This window comes from Scylla paramamosain, chromosome 34 (assembly GCF_035594125.1).
Source record: "Scylla paramamosain isolate STU-SP2022 chromosome 34, ASM3559412v1, whole genome shotgun sequence".
Lineage (NCBI taxonomy): Eukaryota > Metazoa > Arthropoda > Malacostraca > Decapoda > Portunidae > Scylla > Scylla paramamosain.
This window is the reverse complement of record NC_087184.1, coordinates 4,551,109-4,573,965: the sequence shown is the minus strand read 5'-3', so window position 1 is coordinate 4,573,965 and position 22,857 is coordinate 4,551,109. Positions and strand designations below refer to the sequence as shown.

Here is a 22,857-nt window from a genome sequence, read left to right as displayed (position 1 = left end):
AATGCATGAGATTCTGGTGATGGAAGGCTTAAGTACCTTTTGTGGGCCACCTCTCTATCATGTATAGCACGAGAACAAGCTGTGTTAAACCAAGGTTTAGAAGGTTTAGGACGAGAAAAAGAGTGAGGAATGTACGCCTCCATGCCAGACACTATCACCTCTGTTATGCGCTCAGCACACAAAGATGGGTCTCTGACATGGAAACAGTAATCATTCCAAGGAAAATCAGCAAAATACCTCCTCAGGTTCCCCCAACTAGTAGAGGCAAAACGCCAGAGGCACCTTCGCTTAGGGGGATCTTGATGAGGGATTGGAGCGATAGGACAAGATACAGATATGAGATTCTGATCGGAGGAGAAGAAAGGGTGACAGCATAAGCAGAAGGATTAGAGGTCAGGAAAAGGTCAAGAAGGTCAAGACGGTCAGGAATACAAGTAGGGTGTTGCACCAATTGCTCTAGGTCGTGGAGGATAGCAAAATTGAAGGCTAGTTCACCAGGATGGTCAGTGAAGGGAGAGGAAAGCCAAAGCTGGTGGTGAGCATTAGTCTCCAAGAATGGAGATCTCTGCAAAAGGGAAGAGGGTCAGAATGCGCTCGACTTTGGAAGTTAAGTAATCAAGGAATTTCTTATAGTCAGAGGAGTTAGGTGAAAGGTATACAGCACAGATAAATTTAGTTTGAGAGTGACTATGTAGTTGTAGCCAGATGGTGGAAAACTGAAGATTCAAGAGCATGGGCACGAGAGCAGGTTAAGTCATTGCGCACATAAACGCAACATCCAGCTTTGGATCAAAAATGAGGATAGAGAAAGTAGGAGGGAACAGAAAAGGGGCCTCAGACACCAGTTGCCTCAGACACCAGACACCTAACTTTCAGTGAGGAAAAGAAGGTGAGGTTTAGAAGAGGAGAGGTGGTGTTCTACAGATTGAAAATTAGATCTTAGACCGCGAATGTTGCAAAAGTTAATGAAGAAAAAGTTGAGGGGGGTATCAAGACACTTAGGGTCGTTGACAGAAAGGCAGTCCGACCTGGGGACATTTATGGTCCCCTCCCAGATGAGGACTCCGAGGCTGGTGTAGGAATTGCCATGATGATTTTAAAATTTTTGAGTGAAGGGTGTGTGTGTTATTAGGTGCTTGTAGTTTTTGTGTGGAGGAAGAGAGTTGTCTTTAGAGGGCAGGCTGTGAGTGCCCCCTTGTGTTGTGAGACACAAAGGGAAATGTTCAGTGAGGTCACAGCTGGGTTTAATGATAAGTTCACAGCACCCCCTGAACAGTGCTTTAGACCTCACTGGGAGTAATTATCGTTTTGGCAGGTGTCTGCTGCCTCCTCCTGTTTTTCTTACTTGCCCCTCACCACACCACTTCTTTCATCCTCTCCTATACCTCACATTCACTCCCCTTCTGACACTCCATAACCTTATCTGCATTCCTTTATAAACTTCCTGTTTAGGTTTACAGAAACACAGGGAGCAAACTATCCCTTTAATATATGTATGATCCTTCCAGATGTAAAGGAAAGAATAACATAACCTACACCAACTTACATACACCTAACTTAAACTAACAGAATATAGCTTAAGTAAGATAGATACTTAACCTAAACAAATTCATGGGTCTCATTGATTTCAAGAATAATCTCCAATGTTGATATTCATTTATGGAAAGTGTGTCTAGAGTTGGAAACAGTGGCTCTCAGGGAATGCATCCACACATAAAAGTGTCTGAATGACAAGTCCACTCACCACCTGTCTGCAGGACAGTAATAGTGCCTTACTTTCTTGCCAAAAATATCAAATAGAGCATACAAAATATCTTTAAAACTAAAGTGTAGGGACATGAACTATCTATCTGTCTTTGTATATGTGAAGCCAACATCCTCCACCAGGAGGAGAATAGCCAAGATGAGGTGACCACACATGCAAATACACACCACATATATTTACACTGTGCATGATAAGACTGTGTGTGTGTGTGTGTGTGTGTGTGTGTGTGTGTGTATTTACCCTAGTTGTATAATGCAGGGCTCATAGTGTCCTGTCTCCATATCTATATTTTTCTAGTATTTCCTTAAATTTATGCACGTTTGATGCTGTAACAACCTCTTCATTTAGGCCATTCCAGATATCCACAGTTTTATGTGGAAAACTGTACTTCTTTATGCCCCTCAAACACTGACTCTTCCTGATCTTCTTTGAGTGCCCTCTCATCTGTCCAGCTTCGTCTCCTTCCAACAGTACCAGGCCTTGTTTGTCTATCTTCTTAATGTGGTTTACTATTTTATAGATTGTTATTAGATCTCCACTTTCTCTTCTAGCTTGCAACCTCTCTCTGTAAGTTAGGTCTTTCAGCTCCAGTATCATCCTTGTAGCTGCCCTCTGAATTCTTTCCAACTTCTTTATATCTTTCTTTATATGTGGAGACCACACCACTGCTGCATATTTCAGCCTGAGACGTAGCATAGTGGCTGTAATTTTTTTCATCATACTCTTATCCATGTAATGAAATGCCACCCTAATATTTCTTAACATCCTGTATGTTGAGCGAAATATCTCACTTATTTGCCTTTCTGGGGTCATGGTATCTTGAAAAATGACTCCTAGGTCTTTCTCCTCCTTGCTCTTCATTATTACTTCCTCCACCATTTTATATTCCCATGCAGGTCTTCTTTTACCCTTTTCCATTTCCATCACATGGCATTTTTTAGCATAGAATTCAAATTTTCACTTCTTGCTCCACTCATAAATCTTGTCAATATCTCTTTGCAACTACATACAATCAACTTGGCTCTTCATTACTCTTAAGAATTTGCATCATCAGTAATATATAACCAGTCAAACCCTCCAGCATATCATTGATGTATATTTGAAACATAATGGGTGCTAACTCTAAACCCTATGTATTTACCTAGTTGTATAATACAGGGTTCAAGCAGGGATCATGGTGTCCTATCTCCATATCTATATTTATCAGCATTTCCTTAAATTTCTGCATGTTAGGTGCTGTAATAACCTCTTCATTTAGACCATTCCAGATATCCACGATTCTGTGTGGAAAACTGTATTTCTTGATGTCCCTCAAACACTAATGCTTCCTGATCTTCTTTGAGTGCCCTCTCGTCCTTCCAGCTTCATCTTCTTCCAGCAACACCAGGCCCTGCTTGTCTATCTTCTCATTGTGGTTAACTGTTTTATACATTGTTATTAGATCTCCTCTTTCTCTTCTTGCAAAGTTGGCAGTCCCATTTCCTTCAACCTCTCTTCGTATGTTAGGTCTTTCAGCTTCAGTACCATCCTTGTAGCTGCCCTCTGAATTCTTTCCAACTTCTTTATATCTTTTTTCATATGTGGAGACCACATCACTGCTGCATATAGCAGCTTGGGACATAGCATAGTGGCTATAATTTTTTTCATCATATTTTTGTCCATATAATAAAATGCCACACTAATATTTGTTAACAGCCTGTACATTGAGCCAAATATCTCACTTATATGCCTTTTTGGGGTCAGGATATCTTGAAAAACCACTCGCAGGTCTTTCTCCTTGCTCTTCATTAATACCTCACCCCCATTTTATAGTCCCATGCAGGTCTTCTTTTACTCTTTCCCAATTCCATTACATGGCATTTGTTAGCATTGAATAAATCTTGTCAGTATCTCTTTGCAACTCCATACAATCTTTATTACTCTTGCATCATCAGCAAAAAGATTAATATAACAGGTCAAACCCTCGTGCATATCACTGATGTATATTTGGAACATAATGGGTGCTAACAGCGACCCGTGGTACTCCACTTGTTACATTACTCCAACTTGAACAGGTGTCCCTGATCACAGTTCTCATTTCTCTATCCTTTAAGTAGTCTTTCATCCATTTTAGCATTGTCTCTCTCAGTCCTCCTATATGTTCCATCTTCCACAATAGTCTTTTATTTGGAACTTTATCAAAAGATTTTTTGGTTTCCAAGTACACAGCATCTACCCACCCATCTCTGTTTTGTACTTCATCTATTACTCTTGTATGGAAACTTAGTAAATGTGTCACACATGACCTTCCTTTTCTGAAACAAGATTGGCTATTTGTTATAACTTCATTCTCTTCCAAATATTTTACCCACTTTTCCTTGATTACTATTTCACAGATCTTTCCCACAACACTAGTTAGCGACACCAGTCTATAATTTAGTGGGTCAGTCCTCCTTCCTTCTTTGTATATTGGCACTATATTTGCTCTCTTCCACTCCCTTAGTAGTCTTCCCTCTATCAATGAGCTGTTAATCACATCCCAAATTGGGTCCACCACTTTTTCTCTACATTCCTTTAGTGTCCAGTCTGACTCTCCATCAGGCCCCTATACTTTCCTAATATTCAACTTCTCTAACAATTTGCCAGTTTCATGTTTTTGCACCAAGACTTCCTGTAAGCCAGTGGTTTCCAACCTGTGGGGCACACCTCCCTAAGGGGGCATGAAGGGCTGCCAGAGGGGGTGTAAGCACTTCATAAAGTAGAAAAATTACTTAGTAGATGATTATATAAAAATTACTTAGTAGATGATTATATATCAACATTATTGATTTTGATTGAATACATAATTGGTTAAATATTGAGAAAACATTTCAGATATGAATTATGAAATGTTATTGTCTAAATACAATTATAAATTATTCAAAATGCTACTAAGTAACTAAGGAATACATACATAATTATGTATTGTATAATTTTTTTATCTCTGACTTGTGCCGACTATGACTAAATAGCAGTATTTAAACCAGAGTGGAGGGGGCGCAGGGAACTTGTCATTTAATGAAGGGGGGTGAGAATTCAAAAAGGTTGGAAACCACTTCTGTAACCCCTCCTGCCACACTTCCTTGTTTGGTTCCGTAAAATCCACCTCCACATTGAACATAGACCTGAAACTCTCATTCATAATTTCACTCATCTCTTCTGCTGTTTGATATATCCTTTCTCCCTTTACTATTTTGTCAATGGTTTCTCTCTGCTTGTCATCTTACCATTGATATACCTATTAAAAAAAAAGCTTGGGCTCTTCTTCACATTTCTTTACTGCATCCTTTTCAAATTGTTTCTCCTCCTCTCTTCTTATTCTAACATACTCATTCCTTGCCTCTTTATACTGCTCTCTATTATTTTCATTTCTTTGTTTCCTCAGTTTCTTCCAAGCTATATCCTTTCTCTTCTTAGCTTCTGCACATCTGGCATTATACCAAATATGTTTGCTCCTTCTTGCTATATATACAGGTACATAATTCTGCACACCCTCATTGTAACTTCTTCAGGAATGTTTTGTATTTCTTTTGCATTGTCTTGCCTTCCATAAGTCCCTTCTAATCAATACTCCTAAAGAATTTTCTTAACTCTAAAATTTGTCTTTGCGTGAATTAGTCTTCCATTTTTATAATCTTCCTTACGTGCTAAAATCTCCCAATCTTGCAGTACCACTTCCAACACCACATGGTCACTTTTTCCCATTGGGCTTAAGTATTTAATGGTTCGTTTGGGGCTCCAGTTTTTTTGTGAATACCAGGTCTAGCATAGATGGTAAATTCCTCCACCCATTGGTCCGGTGTATTCACTATAGCTAACTGTAGCAATTCTTCACTCCATGGTCCAGCATTTCCATTAACTTCCATCTCCTCCCAGCTTACATTTTTGCAATTAAAGTCTCCCACTAGTTGTACTTTATTGTCCTTCTTTATCATGTTGTCTAGGCACTTCAACACTTCCTTTTTGCTTTTCCTTGTGTTTCTCCAGCCTCCATGTATTAGTCTTTGGTGGCACATATCCTAATATGATTCTCCTCCTTTCTCTCCCACTGGTCCCGATTATTATACCTGTGACCTCCACCATGCCATCTCCATATTGCACTTCATCTCAAACCATTATCAGTACTCCTCCTCCTCCTTTTCCTTTTCTATCTCTCCTCCAATAATTATATCTCTCTTCCTTAAAGCTTAAGTGGACTTCCTCTTTTAACTTTGTCTCAGTTAGGCGCAACACATTTGGTCTATTTACCTTTAGGTAATCTCTCACCTCCAGTATACCTGAAAATAACACGTCTATGTTTGTATACATTATTCTTAATGTACTACTCCCACCATGTGTAATTTCTCTGTCTGCTGCTGTGGTTCTTTCATTTCTTGTTCCCTTTCCTGAATATTCTGTTTCCTTAGTCTCATATCTAGTACCCTCCAATAAAATTACCTCTTCCCGGTCTCTCTCCTTCTCTTGTATTTTTCCCTTAGTTTAATTTCTCAGATCCCTTACTTTTCCCTTTATTCCAAGTTCATATCTCTTTTTACCAAAATGTTCTTTCATTCCGAACTTTCAGTCAGCTTCCCGGTTCTTGCTAAGATCTCCTCTGCTGCAACTTGGGATCTCATTTTCACTTTTAATGGTCTTTTACCTCCTTCACTATATTTTCCAATTCTATATGCTTCTTCCACTTCTCATTCCAGTCCCTGTTCCTCATCTTGGACCACTGTAATAATTTTTCCTATTAAGGCCATCTCTTCCCTCTCTCTCACAGACTTTGCTGGGGTTTTCTTCTTATCCACTGCTTTTCTTATTAAAACCTCCCCTTCTTTAATTACCTGAATTACTGTGTCCTTGGTCTTTTCCTTTATTTTTTTTTAATCACCTCTGTGAAGCTAACTTTTTCGTCCTCATGGTCTTTCTTTCAGGCATTTCTTAGTTCCTCTAGTTTAGTTTCACATACTGCCCCTTCCACTTTTCTTGCACTATCCCATACCTTTTCTTGCAGCCCCTGCAGAGTTACTTCATATCCATTACACTTAGTCTTAAGTATCTCATTTTCTTTCTTTAGCTCCTTCATTGACTCTTTCATCTCATTGTTTATCTTTAAAGCACTCTCACATTCACTATACTTCTTTCTCAGTTCTTTGTTTTCCATTATAAGCTTGCCCTGCTTTTCCAGAATACCAGAGATCAGTTCCCTCAAGCACCTTGTTTCTTTCTCTATGTTGATTATCCTCCTCGTATTATTTCCCTTTCTCTCCTCTGAATCCTGAGAAATCCTTTTCTCCACTTGCCTCCACCAGTTGCCTCAAGCCCACAGGGCTTTCAATAAAATGCACCTTCTGTCTCACCTCACTCAGTTTGTTTACAAATACATCATGACCAGTGGTGCCACCTAGATCTTCCTTTCCTTCCATTTCTTTTAATCTCAAAATACTCCTTTATGTATCAAATTTGGAGACAGGACACTTTGTAGCCCCCCCTTCCACTCACCACTTTATATACATTACTAGGTCTTGTTGTTTTGTCCAGAGCCAGTAGTGTGTGTGTGTGTGTGTGTGTGTGTGTGTGTGTGTGTGTGTGTGTGTGTGTGTGTGTGTGTGTGTGTGTGATTCATCTATGGTCATCTGCTAGCCCAGCCAGCCGTTCCCCTACAGAAAGAGCACAGAGTTTATAGTGATCAATCTTTGGGTAGGACAGAGACCACTGACACACCACACACCAGGACAATGAGGTCACAACCCTTTAGGTTACATCCCATATCTACTTGCTGCAAGGTGAACAGAGGCTATACATTAAGAGGCTTTCCCATTTGCCTTGCCGCACCCGGGATTCGAAGCATGCTAACCACTACGCTGCACGGTGTGCTACAGCACACAGGTGTGTTACAGGTGTGTGTGTGTGTGTGTGTGTGTGTGTGTGTGTGTGTGTGTGTGTGTGTGTGTGTGTGTGTGTGTGTGTGTGTGTGTGTGTTTACCTAGTTGTATTGTACTGGACACAAGCCAAATCTCATTTTGTCCTGTCTCCATAACCATATTTATCCAGTTTCTCTTTAAACGTGTACACTGTTTGCCACAACCACCTCTTTCTTTAAATCATTCCAGATTTTACTAATTCTATATAGGAAGCTGTATTTTTTTGTCACTTGAACATCCACTCTATTTTCTTCCCATGTCTCCTCATCTGTCTCTGTCTCTCTTCCATCTGTGGTACCAAGTAATTTCTGTCTATTCTTTCTATATTGTTTACTAATTTGTACATTGTTATAAGGTCTCCTCTTTCTTGTCTCTCTTGTAGTATTGGTAATTCCATCTCTTCAAGTCTTTCTTCATAGCTTAAGTCTTTCAATTCTGGTATCATTTCCATCACTATCCTCTGTATTCTTTCCAGTTTCTGTATATCTTTTTCTATGCAGAGCTCAAACTACTGCTGTGTATTCCAGTTCAGGTCATATCATGCTTGTTATAATTTTCTCCATCGCTTATTCATCTAAATAGTTAAACACCACCCTAACATTTGTTAATAAGGTGTCTATACAGCTGAATATTCCATTTGTGTCTTTCAGGTGACTATGTCCTGAATCATTACTCCCTAGTCTTTTTCTTCATTACTTTTCATTATTATTTCTCCTCCCATTTTCTACTTCCAAGAAGGTCTCTTTTTACTTTTTCCTATTTCCAACACGTGGCATTTTCTGGTGTTAAATTCTAGTTTCCATCTTTTGCTCCATGCATGTATCTTGTCAATATCCTTTTGTAGCTCCTTGCAGTTATTTTCATCCTTTATTATTTTCATTATTTTTTGCATCATCTGCAAACAGCTTTATATAACTATTTACATCCTCTGTCATATCATTTAAATATACAGTGGAATCTTGGTTACCGAATGTCTCCCTTTTTGAACAGCTCGGTTTTCAAATGAAAATTTTAACCCAGAATTGCTTTGGTTGCTGTACCATAATTCGGTTTTCGAACAAAGTTATGTGATTTCATATGGTGTATTTTACGGCTTACAAGAACCACTTTTTTTTACTAAAAAGTGTACACTGAAAAATACTTGTGTGTCATTTAAGATGAATGCTGTATTGTGATGAGTTTTTAGGAAATCAGGGTGAATAAAATTTCTTTAATTGTTTTATATTTTTACATTCATCTTTTAAAGATTTTTAATTCATCTTTATGAAAATAAAATCACCCTTGGACAATGGAAGATTTATAGTATATTTACTAATCACCAACTAGTATGCCATCGCCATACAAACAAAATCGGACAAGTGATTAATGTAAACTTTTAGAGATTTTGGTGAAACTTTTGCTGTTGCCTTGGACATACCAAAAGCCTTTGATAGAGTCTGGCACAAAGCTTTGATTTCCAAACTACCCTCCTACGGTTTCTATCCTTCTCTCTGTAACTTCATCTCAAGTTTCCTTTCTGACTGTTCTATTGCTGCTGTGGTAGACGGTCACTGTTCTTCTCCTAAATCTATTAACAGTGGTGTTCCTCAGGGTTCTGTCCTGTCACCCACTCTCTTCTTATTATTCATTAATGATCTTCTAAACCAAACTTTTTGTCCTATCCACTCCTACGCTGATGATACCACCCTGCACTTTTCCACGTCTTTTCATAGACAACCAACCCTTCAGGAGGTAAACATATCACGCAGGGAAGCCACAGAACGCCCGATTTCTGATCTTTCTAAAATTTCTGATTGGGGCAGAGCAAACTTGGTATTGTTCAATGCCTCAAAAACTCAATTCCTCCATCTATCAACTCGACACAACCTTCCAGACAACTATCCCCTCTTCTTCAATGACACTCAACTGTCCCCCTCTTCTACACTGAACATCCTCGGTCTGTCCTTTACTTATAATCTGAACTGGAAACTTCACATCTCATCTCTAGCTAAAACAGCTTCTATGAAGTTAGGTGTTCTGAGACGTCTCCGCCAGTTTTTCTCACCCCCCCAGCTGCTAACTCTATACAAGGGCCTTATCCGTCCATGTATGGAGTATGCTTCACATGTCGGGGGAGGTTCCACTCATACTGCTCTTCTAGACAGGGTGGAATCAAAAGCTTTTCGTCTCATCAACTCCTCTCCTCTAACTGACTGTCTTCAGCCTCTCTCTCACCGCTGCAATGTTGCATATCTAGCTGTCTTCTACCGCTATTTTCATGCCAACTGCTCTTCTGATCTTGCTAACTGCATGCCTCCCCTCCTTCCGCGGCCTCGCTGCACAAGACTTTCTTCTTTCTCTCACCCCTATTCTGTCCACCTCTCTAACGCAAGAGTTAACCAGTATTCGCAATCATTCATCCCTTTCTCTGGTAAACTCTGGAACTCCTTGCCTGCTTCTGTATTTCCACCTTCCTATGACTTGAATTCCTTCAAGAGGGAGGTTTCAAGACACTTATCCACCAATTTTTGACCACAGCTTTGACCCTTTTATGGGACTGGCATTTCAGTGGGCATTTTTTTTATTAGATTTTTGTTGCCCTTGGCCAGCATCCTTCCTACATAAAAAAAAAAAAAAAAAAAAACAATACACGCCGCCAGTGTGTGGGGACACACCGCTTCACTGTGTGTATTTACCTACACTAGTTTTATTTACATAGTTGTAAATTTGTATTCAGTGCTCCAGCAAATTTGTAATGAGTGCTGAAACAATAGATAGTTTTATGAAAAGATTAGATAAATTCATGAGTAATGATGATAGATAGTCAAATGTAGGTTTACAAGAGCTGCCTTGTGTAGGTCAACCAGCGTCTTGCAGACTCCTTGTTTCTTGTGTTTTTATGTTCAGTGGTCGGATATATGGTGAATGTGTTCTTGTATGAGAATGACTTTTTTTTTCTTAAACGTTTCTTTCTAGTATTAAGGTGCTTCTTCCAAGATACAGTGTCTTGTAAGTCATAAAATACATGACATAGCAAAAGGTGCCACTTACTACCAATTTATAGTTTCTATAAATGTTTTTTTTTTTTTAATTTTAATATATTTAGAGGAGAGACACTGAGGGTAAGACAGTAATTCAATCTTTGAAATAAGTTAAATGTGATTCTATTGAAGAACCTTGATGTAAACAGACAAGGTTCGGCGCTCGGGAGTAATCCTGAGCCTCTTGTGACTCTTTCTATGACCCAAAATGACATCACTTCTGCACAATTGCATTTTCTCAGTTGCTTTTCCCAGCAGCAAGCTGTCTAAATGTTATGATCGCCTTAATTTTAGTGGTGAGTGGGTTGCTTCTCTCTTTGTCACTCTGTAAGGCTTCCCTCGCTTGATTGGTGATAAAGAGAATGCCTGCATGGCCTAAACAATATCTTTTGATGAGTTCTTTGTCACTAAGTTCATTCAATACATCCTTTCTGGATGAAAAAAATTCCAACCTGAAGATGTTGTGGAGCAGCTATCTTAGTAGTGAGAGGGGCAGTCATTACCCGCTAAGACATGGTTGATAGGTATCTGAGAATGGATTAATCTATTTTACATTGATTCTTATGGAGAAAATAGTTTTGTTTTTTTAACATTTCAGAGTCTGAATGACATTCAGTGACTAATTAAATAAAAAAATTGAGGTTCCACTGTATTTGAAATATAATGGGTGCCAACATAGATCCTTGTGATATCCCACTTGTCACTTTGTGCCAACTTGATTTAGTGTGTAATTACTGTTCTCATTTCCTTTCCTTGTAAATAATCTTCCATCCATCTTAATGTTGCTCCATTTAGTCCTCCTCCATTCTCTAGCTTCCACATAAGGCTTTTGTGGGGAACTTAATCAAATGCTTTTTTTTTGAGATTCAGGTATACCGCATCATCACATCCGTCCCTCTCTTGCACTCAATCTTGTATAAAAGCTCAGTAGATTCGTGACACAGGATCTCCCTTTCCTGAATCCAAATTGCTTTTCTGTAATTTTATTTTCATCTAGATATTCCACCCATATGTCTTTAATTACTATTTCACAAAGCTTGCTTACAATATTTTTTAGTAACACTGGTCTATGATTTAATGGTTCCATTTTATTTCCCCTTTGTATATTGGCACTATGTTAGCTATTTTCCATTCCCTTGGTACTTTTCCTTCTCTCAATGAGCTGTTAATTATATCCCATATGGGTTCTTCCATTTGTTCTCGGCATTCTTTTAATATCCATCCATTTACTTGATCTGGTCCCATAACTTTTCTAACCTCCAGCTCTTCCAGCAGTTTCTTGATTTCTTGTCTCTTTACTTGTATATCCTGTATTCCCTCATTCTGTGATACCACTTTTGGTGCCACAAACTCAGTTTCCTTTGTAAACAGATTGAAAACTCTCATTCATTAGTTCACTCATCTCAATAGTTTCATAAATTCTTCCTTCCCTTTTAACTTGTTTATGACATCCTTATGTTTAATTTTTCCATTTATGTATCTGTAGAAGAGTTTGGGCTCTTCCTTACATTCTCTTACCATGTCACTTTCAAAGTTTCTTTCTTCTTCTCTTCTTATTTTACTATATTCATTCCTTGCCTTTCTTTTTTCTTTTTTCTTCTATACACCTGGCATTATACCATTCATGTTTCCCAATTTTCACTTTAGAGCTTGATACAAACTGTTGCACCCCGTCTCTGTACTTGCTCAAAATATATCTCATATTTTTCTTGCACTACTTTACCTTCAAGTAGCTCTTTCCAGCTAATTTTTCCATAGAATTAATTAAGTTCTGCAAAGTTTGCTTTAGCATAGTTCTGTCTTTCATTTCTGTATTGTTCTTTGTTCTGCAGCACTTTTTCCTCCTGTGGTATTATTTCTATTATCACATGATTGCTTCTTCCTATTGGACTCAGACAATGTATACTGGGTCTACTTTCTGGGGTTTTTGTAAACACTAAGTCCAACTGTGATGGTTCTTTTCCTCTGCATCTCATAGGCTTGTTCATCCATTGACTCATTGTATTCACCATCATGGTTTGCATAAGTTGTTTGCTCCATGACCCAACATTTTCTTTCACTTCCATCTTCTCCCAGTTAATTCTTTTAGTGATGAAGTCACCTACTAAGAACACTTTTTTACTTTTCCTTATCATTTCCTCTGTAGTATTTCTTGTTTCTGTGTGCATGCTTTTGAATTTATTGGCCTCCCATGCATTAGTTTTTTGGTGGTATGTATGTCACAATGATTTTCCTTTTTTATCACTTGCTTTGATCTTAATCACAACACTCAATCTTTCCACCATTCCATCACCATATTTCACTCCCTCAACAACAATATCCTCTTTTACCAATATCATCACTTTCCTTTTCTGTCTCTCCTCCATGTGCTATATGCTTCCTTTGCAAATCTCAACTTTATTCCCTTTTTTAGTTTGATTTCTGTTAAACATACCACATCTGGTTTATTGTTATTTAAGTAGTCTTTAAGTTCCAATAGGCTTGATACCAAACCATCTATGTTAGTATTCATAATCTTTAAACTTCTGCTTAGTGACCTTGCATAGCCTTTCCAGGCAAATCTTTTCACTTGTTCTTGTGTTCTCTCCCCATTTTTTGAGTAGGTCTCTACTCTCAATTCTTTCAATTTGACTTGGCTTCTACTCTCACTTCTTTTAATTTATTTCTCTCTTCTTCATTCATGTCTCTTTTTATCCATGTTTCCTTCATTCTTTCTACTTTTGCCAATTTTCCTGTTTTTTTTTTTTTTTTTTTTTTTTTGCAAGACATGTTCTGCTGTTGTTTGTGACATGAATATTATTTTCATTGGTTTTGGTCCATTTTTGTCGTATTTTCTGATCCTGTAAAAATCTTCAATTTGTTCGATTATCCCCTCTCCTTCCTCCATCACTTCTGCTATAATTTCCCTTGCCTTTTCATTTTTTCTTTCTCTCTAGCTATTTTCATGGGTAGTTTCTTCTCCTTAACTCCAAATACCACCACACACATCCTTCTTTGTACCATGTCTCACAAGATTACTTTTTTCCTTTATTATTTTAATCACTTTCTTTTCCATATCCTTATTTTGTTCCTGTTGCTGCTACTTTATTACTTCCTCCATCCCCATCTCTCACTTCTTTCCAGCTTTTGACTTCCTCTGTCATTAACTTCTTCACTTCTCCAACCCCAACCTCTCTCTCTTGCAAAGTTTTCTTTAACTCATCATTCTCTTCCTTGAGTTTCTTAATTTCTTCTCAGTACTTCTTGTTTAGGTTCACTCTTTTGGTCATCTCTTTCAGTTTTTTTTCTTTTGCTCTTTCCATCTCTCTCTTTTTCATCTCTAATATATCACTGGATATCTTTTTTACATTTTCACCACCCACTTCTCTTTCTTCCTTCCATGCCTTTATCATCACTATTAAGCTACATATTTCTTCTTGTATTTTCATATTGTCTTCAGTTTTCCACATCTGTTTATTTGTTTGCACTATGCTGAGGTCCTCTTCCTTCAATCCCTCAAAAATATTTGGGTTTGTGCCAGTTGCCATCTTCCCTGTTGACATCACAGACTGCTGGTGTTTTCCTTGTATCACTCTCTCATTTCTCACTTTTCACCCTAATAACACTTCCCCTTCCCCTGTGCCCACACCTCACACAAGACCCTATTATAGAGACAGGACTCAAAGTTCCCCCTCCCCCCCTTCCCAATCAAACCTAGGTAGATCCTTGCAGCTGCTGTGGATGCATCCGATCAGCTGGATGATGTGTGTGTGCCTTATGGGAAAAGAGCTATGCTCGTGCTGTCCCATCTCCATATCTTAACTTAACCTTGAATCCATGTATACTTTCTGCATTTACTATCTCCTCATCCAGACTGTTCCATACATCATTACTTCTATATGGAAAACTATACTTTTTGACGTCTCTTCTACAAGCACTCCTCTTCAGCCTCTTTCCATGTCCTCTAGTGTCCTGTGTATCCCAGACCATTAAGTCGCTCCGGTCCACCTCCTCTAATCCCTCATATGCTTTATATATCGCAATCAAGTCTCCCCTTTCTCAACTCTTTTCCAACATTGGTAGATGTATCCTTTCCAGTCTCTCTTCATATGACAAGTCCCTGATACTTGGTACCATCTTCGTAGCTGCTCTCTGAACTCTCTCCAACTTCCTTATATCCTTTTTCTTGTATGGTGACCACACTACTGCTGCATATTCTAGTCTAGGTCTTATCAGTAACACAATCATCTTCCTGACCATCTCTTCATCCATATATGCAAAGGCCTGTCTTATTCTTCTCAACAAGTTATAGGTTTCTCCTGTAATTTTGCTAATGTGTCTCTCTGGGGTCAGGTTCCCAGTCACTGTAACACTGAGATCCTTTTCCTCTTCTGCTCCACTCAACCTTACACCATTCAACACATAATTTCCTTTTACTCTTCTTGTACTTTTTCCAAATTTTATTACTTTACACTTCTTTAAATTAAATTCCATTTCCCATCTATAACTCCACTCTGATATCTTTTTCAGGTCTTCTTGTAATGTTCCACAGTCCTCTGCACTCTCAACTTTCTTCAGCAACTTTGCATCATGTAGCTCATGTAGCTGTTCACACTTTCCGTCATATAATTTATATAGGCTGCAAACATGATTGGTGCAAATACTGAGCCTTGGGGTACTCCACTTATGACTTCCCTCCATGATGATTTTTTTTATCTTTTACCACCGTTCTCATTTCTCTGTTTGTCAAGAAATTTTCCATCCATCTCAGCAGACCCCCTATTAGCCCACTATTATGCTTCAACTTCCTGTGTGGCACTTTATCAAAGGCCTTCTTCAGGTCTAAATAAACACTATCAGCCCATCCATCTCTTTCTTGCATTATATCCACCACTCGAGAATAAAATCTCAGTAAGTTTGTAACACACGATCTCCCTCTCCTAAATCCAAATTGTTGCTTTATTATCACTTCATTTCGTTCTAGGTACTGCATCCATTTATCCTTCACCAATCTTTCACACATTTTGCACACCACACTTGTTAGAGACACAGGTCTATAGTTTAAGGGCTCCTCTTTACTACCACCTTTGTAGATTGGCACTATGTTGGCTCTCTTCCATTCAATTGGAACTCTGCTTTCAATTAGGGAGCTCTCAATAATATTATGTATTACCCATGTCAACTGCTGATTGCACTCTTTTAGTATCCATCCTGACACTCTATCAGGGCCAGGGGCCTTCCTAACGTCTAGTCCCATCATCTGTTTCTGGACATCCTCTTCAGTCACTTGAATTTCCCCCAGACCCATTTCCTCACTCATCTCACTCTGCCACACAAATGTTTTCTCTTTTATGAATACTGATTGAAAACTCGTGTTCATTATTTCTGCCAACTCAGCCAGATCCTCACACATTTGACCATTCACCTTCAATCTGCTTATTCCTTCTCTATTTTTCATTTTGCTGTTCACATATCTGAAGAATAGTTTTGGTTCCTCTTTGCATTTGTCCATAACATCTTTCTCAAAATTTTTCCTTTTTTCTCTAATAACCCTTACATATTCATTTCTTGTAATTGTGTAGTTTTGCCATAGCCCCTGTGTATTTTTCCTCCATCATCTATTCCATGCTGTTTCCCTCTCCTCCCTAGCTATTTCACATCTATTATACCAGTCTTTGTTATATCTTCTCTTTATTTCTACTTTTGGTACATATCTTTTCACTCCCTCTTCATAAATATTGATGAGAGCTTCCCACTTCTTTTGCACATTACTTGCTGTGATAAGTGTACTCCACTCCACTTCAAAGTATCTCCTCATTTTTTCAACATTTGACTTACCATAATTAAATCTTTCGCTTTTATAATCTTCACATCTACTTTCCTCTCTTTTTTCTTTAATATAAAACCTTATCATGACATGGTCGCTTCTTCCTAGTGGACAACTATAGTTCATGTCTTCTGTAATATCTGTTTCTTTTGATAATACCAAATCAAGTCTTGATGGCTCCTCTCCTCCTCTGTAGCTAGTGTTTTCCTCAACCCAGTCATAATATTGTTCATTGCCAGTTTCAGAACCTTATCTCTCCATGAGTCTTCTCCTCCTCTTGTGTTCCACTCCTCCCAATTTATCTCTTTACAATTAAAATCTCCCATTATAAAAATTTTGTTGTTTTCTTTAATTTTCTTTACAAGCCATTCTTTTGTCTCACTCGGCAACTGTTCATGCTCTTGTCTATTCCAGGTCTTTGTTTTTGGTGGGACATACACCACTGTGACATCGTATTCCTCTTCTTCCATTTATTAGTTGTAAGTTTAGGCCTTCCATCAAGCCTTCTGCCTTTTCCACACTCTCCACCCTGATACCCTTTTTAACAAGCATCATCACTCCACCTCCTCCTTTTCCACATCTGTTTCTTATCCACATATTGTACTTTTCCCCTCCTAAATTTGGTGTCTCTGAATCTCTTAGTTTAGTTTTTACCACTGCCATGATGTCTGGTTCATTTGCTTTTATAAATTCATTCACTTCATCCATCACCGAAACTAAACCATCCACATTAGTGTATGCCACTGTCCATGTCCCTCCCTCTCTTACAGCTGTACCTCTGCACCCTTCGCTCTTCGCATGTAGCACTTCCTCAACTTCCTCCATTACTCTCCAAAAAAAAAGTTCCTTTTCCTCTTGTGTTCTCTGTTCATTCCTTTCTTTTGCTTCATTTCTCAATTCATTAAGTTTCTTCCTTTCTTCCTCATTCATTTCTCTTCTAATCCAGACTTGTATAAACTTGTTACTTTTGGCTAGCTTCCATGCATTTGCCAATGTTTCTTCAGCTGCTGTTTGGGATTTTAGTTTGATTTTCAATGGTCTACTTTTTCCTTGATTGTATTTCCCAATCCTGTACACCTCTATTTCGTCTTCCAGCTTTGTATCCCCTTCGTTTATCACACTCAGTACTAATTGAGCTGTTTTTCTTTGTTCTGCTTCTCTTTTATACCAATTTTTTATCTCATTTTCTTCCAGGTGAAAGATCATTATGCTCTTCTTTTTATCTACAGTGTCTCTTATCAGGTTTTCCTTTTCCTTTATTACCTTTATAACCTCTTTTGTCAAGCCTTCTTTACTTCTCTGGTCCTTCACTACTTCTGTATAACTCACTTTTTTTCTCCAACCTAGGAGGAGGCAGTAGACACCTGCCGAAACGATAATTACTCCCAGTGAGGTCTAAAGCACTGTTCAGGGGGTGCTGTGAACTTATCATTAAACCCAGCTGTGACTTCACTGAACGTTTCCCTTTGTGTCTCATAACACAAGGGGGCAGTCACAGCCTGCCCTCTAAAGACAACTCTCTTCCTCCTCACAAAACTACAAGCACCTAATAACACACACACCCCTTCACCCAAAAATTTTAAAATCATCATGGCGACTCCTACACCAGCCATGGAGTCCCCATCTGGGGAGGGGACCATAAATGTCCCCAGGTCGGACTGCCTTTCTGTCGATGACCCTAAGTGTCTTGACACCCCCCTCAATTTTTTCTTCATTAACTTCTGCAACATTCGCGGTCTAAGATCTAATTTTCAATCTGTAGAACACCATCTCTCCTCTTCTAAACCTCATCTTCTTTTCCTCACTGAAACTCATGTGTCTGAGGCAACTGACAGTAGCCCCTTTTTTCTTCCCTCCTACTTTCTCTATCCTCATTTTCGATCCAAAGCTGGATGCTGCGTTTATGTGCGCAATGACTTAACCTGCTCTCGTGCCCACGCTCTTGAATCTTCCGAGTTTTCCACCATCTGGCTACGACTACAGAGTCACTCTCATACTAAATTTATCTGTGCTGTATACCTCTCTCCTAACTCCTCTGACTATAAGAAATTCTTTGACTATTTAACTTCCAAAGTGGAGCACATTCTGACCCTCTTCCCTTTTGCAGAGATCTCCATTCTTGGAGACTTCAATGTTCACCACCAGCTTTGGCTTTCCTCTCCCTTCACTGACCATCCTGGTGAACTAGCCTACAACTTTGCTATCCTCCATGACCTAGAGCAATTGGTGCAACACCCTACTCATATTCCTGACCGTCTTGGAGATACGCCCAACATTCTTGACCTTTTCCTGACCTCTAATCCTTCTGCTTATGCTGTCACCCTTTCTTCTCCGTTGGGCTCCTCCGATCTCAATCTCATATCTTTATCTTGTCCTATCACTCCAATCCCTCCTCAGGATCCCCCTAAGCGAAGGTGCCTTTGGCGTTTTGCCTCTACTAGTTGGGAGGACCTAAGGAGGTATTTTGCTGATTTTCCTTGGAATGACTACTGCTTCCGTGTCAGAGACCCGTCTTTGTGTGCTGAACGCATAACAGAGGTGATAGTATCTGGCATGGAGGCGTACATTCCTCATTCTTTTTCTCGTCCTAAACCTTCTAAACCTTGGTTTAACACAGCTTGTTCTCGTGCTATACATGATAGAAAGGTGGCCCACAAAAGGTACTTAAGCCTTCCATCACCAGAATCTCATGCACTTTATATTTCTGCCCGGAACCATGCCAAGTCTGTTCTCCAACTAGCCAAAAACTCCTTCATTAACAGAAAATGTCAAAACCTTTCAAGATCTAACTCCCCTCGTGATTTCTGGCATCTAGCCAAAAATATCTCCAATAACTTTGTTTCTTCTTCTTTCCCTCCTCTACTTCAACCAGATGGCACCACTGCTATCACATCTATTTCTAAAGCTGAACTCTTTGCTCAAATCTTTGCTAAAAACTCTACCTTGGACGATTCTGGGCTTGTTCCTCCCTCTCCTCCACCCTCTGACTACTTCATGCCACCTATTAAAATTCTTCACAATGATGTTTTCCATGCTGTTGCTGGCCTGAACCCTCGGAAGGCTTATGGACCTGATGGGGTCCCTCCTATTGTTCTCCGAAACTGTGCCTCCGTGCTTGCACCTGGGCTTGTTCCTCCCTCTCCTCCACCCTCTGACTACTTCATGCCACCTATTAAAATTCTTCACAATGATGTTTTCCATGCCGTTGCTGGCCTGAACCCTCGGAAGGCTTATGGACCTGATGGGGTCCTTCCTATTGTTCTCCGAAACTGTGCCTCCGTGCTTGCACCTTGCCTAGTCAAACTCTTTCAGCTCTGTCTGTCAACATCTACCTTTCCTTCTTGCTGGAAGTTTGCCTACATTCAACCTGTTCCTAAAAAGGGTGACTGCTCTAATCCCTCAAACTACCGTCCCATTGCTTTAATTTCCTGCTTATCTAAAGTTTTTGAATCTATCCTCAACAGGAAGATTCTTAAACATCTATCACTTCACAACCTTCTATCTGATCGCCAGTATGGGTTCCATCAAGGCCGCTCTACTGGTGATCTTCTGGCTTTCCTTACTGAGTCTTGGTCATACTCTTTTAGAGATTTTGGTGAAATTTTTGGTGTTGCCTTGGACATATCAAAAGCTTTTGATAGAGTCTGGCACAAAGCTTTGATTTCCAAACTACCCTCCTACGGTTTCTATCCTTCTCTCTGTAACTTAATCTCAAGTTTCCTTTCTGACCATCCTATTGCTGCTGTGGTAGACGGTCACTGTTCTTCTCCTAAATCTATTAACAGTGGTGTTCCTCAGGGTTCTGTCCTGTCACCCACTCTCTTCTTATTATTCATTAATGATCTTCTAAACCAAATTTCTTGTCCTATCCACTCCTACGCTGATGATACCATCCTGCACTTTTCCATGTCTTTTCATAGACGTCCAACCCTTCAGGAGGTAAACATATCATGCAGGGAAGCCACAGAATGCCTGACTTCTGATCTTTCTAAAATTTCTGATTGGGGCAGAGCAAACTTGGTATTGTTCAATGCCTCAAAAACTCAATTCCTCCATCTATCAACTCAACATAACCTTCCAGACAACTATCCCCTCTTCTTCAGTGACACTCAACTGTCCCCCTCTTCTACACTGAACATCCTCGGTCTGTCCTTTACTTATAATCTGAACTGGAAACTTCACATCTCATCTCTAGCTAAAACAGCTTCTATGAAGTTAGGTGTTCTGAGACGTCTCCGCCAGTTTTTCTCAACCCCCCAGCTGCTAACTCTGTACAAGGGCCTTATCCATCCTTGTATGGAGTATGCTTCACATGCCTTGGGGGGTTCTACTCATACTGCTCTTCTAGACAGGGTGGAATCAAAAGCTTTTCGTCTCATCAACTCCTCTTCTCTAACTGACTGTCTTCAGCCTCTCTCTCACCGCCGCAATGTTGCATATCTAGCTGTCTTCTACCGCTATTTTCATGCTTTCTGCTCTTCTGATCTTGCTAACTGCATGCCTCCCCTCCTTCCGCGGCCTCGCTGCACAAGACTTTCTTCTTTCTCTCTCCCCTATTCTGTCCACCTCTCTAACGCAAGAGTTAACCAGTATTCTCAATCATTCATCCCTTTCTCTGGTAAACTCTGGAACTCCCTGCCTGCTTCTGTATTTCCACCTTCCTACGACTTGAATTCCTTCAAGAGGGAGGTTTCAAGACACTTATCCACCAATTTTTGACCACTGATTTGACCCTTTTATGGGACTGGCATTTCAGTGGGCATTTTTTTTATTAGATTTTTGTTGCCCTTGGCCAGTGTCCTTCCTACATAAAAAAAAAAAAAAAAAAACTCCTCGCACTTATTTACGGATCTTTCTGCCATTTCCTTAACTTGTTCTTGGCTTTCCTTAATTTGCTTATCCCTGTTTTTGTCTTGGACTTCAATCTTTTTCATCCTTTCCTTCAGCATATTCATTTGTATTTCTCTAGCCTTCATCATTTTATCCATCATTCCCATTTTCATTTCCAGCATTCTAATTTGGTTTTCCTTATTGCTTTCTGCAGCACTTTCTCTTCATTTTCTAATTCCTTTTTAAGTGAATTGTTTTCTTGTTCCAACCTCTCATTTCTTACTTCTAGGTATCTTACCTTCTCCCATATCTCTTCAACCTCCACTTCCAGCATGGTTAACTTCCTTGCATTCAGTTTCTCCTGCAACTGGCCATCATCCTCTGCAAATCCACTAAAATCCAAGATTCCTCTTCCTGTGGGTGTCCTACTGGTTGCCATGATCAGCTGTGTGTGTGTGTGTGTGTGTGTGTGTGTGGGGGGGGGGGGATGCTACTCTCCTCCTTGAAAGGGATGCTCACCTCATATATATATATAGAGATAGATTTGCACTAAACATGCTTGTGATGGTTTATCTAATGTTTATTATCATTTGTCTTGATAACAGGACAGATGGAAGTGCTGCCTCTGCACAACTTCCATCAGCCAAGACAGCTGCACCTCCTGCTGATGCCAAGATGTCCACCCTCATGGTAGACAATGATGAAGCGGCCAACCAGCTGCTGAAAAAGAAATTAGAAATAGAACTGAAGCTGATGGAAAATTAATTGAGAAAAAAGACATTGAAGTAGAAGAAATAAAATTATATAAATTACAAAAAAAAAATAAATAAAATAGAACAGGAAATGGCAGTAAAAGATATGGTATAGATGCAAGTAATATTTTGTGCTTTTTGTTTTATTTTCCATTAGGTTATAGGAATGTAATTTATTTCTTTGTTATTTGTTTAAATTTTATAACTATTGTAATTATATATATAGGAATGTAAGTTTTTGTTATTTGTTTAAATTTTATAACTTTGTGTAAATATTTTTATAGGAATGTAATTTATTTCTTTGTTATTTGTTTAAATTTTATAAGTTTTGTGTAATTGTATTTATTGTATATATTTTTTCTTTTCATTTTTCATAAAAGTAAAAGTGAGGACAAACATTAATAATATTTTTTACCAGTCAAATAGAAGTTTAATGTAACTAAGATAAGGGAATCATTATTCATCAGCATAACACTGAAACTTTCTCTATTAGATAACAAAATGTTTATATAGCTTAACAAATATAAATATGTATATACATTAATTTTCTTAGAGACATAAAGGGAGAGACAAAGACAGACAGACCATAAACTGGGTGTTAATCCTACCTGAAGTACAGGGTGATGCTAAAAATGCAGCAGTGTATGGCTGAGGTTGAGCACCATTACTGGAAAAAAAAAAAAGGTTAATATATATATATATATATATATATATATATATATATATATATATATATATATATATATATATATATATATAT

General features: G+C 38.9%; 1 protein-coding gene across 14 annotated transcripts in view; it reads left to right on the top strand.

The window, feature by feature from the left end:
* Nucleotides 1-22,213, top strand: part of LOC135090064 (uncharacterized) — a 97,381-nt gene extending 75,168 nt beyond the window's left edge. For 11 of the 14 annotated variants that reach the window (XM_063986337.1, XM_063986339.1, XM_063986334.1 and 8 more), the window contains one exon: nt 21,951-22,213. In XM_063986337.1, coding sequence (XP_063842407.1) covers nt 21,951-22,110 — 160 coding nt within the window. In that variant the 3' untranslated portion in view covers nt 22,111-22,213. The remainder of the gene's footprint in view (nt 1-21,950) is intronic. The other 3 variants (XM_063986329.1, XM_063986330.1, XM_063986328.1) reach the window with 2 other exon arrangements.
* Nucleotides 22,214-22,857: the final 644 nt, after the last annotated feature.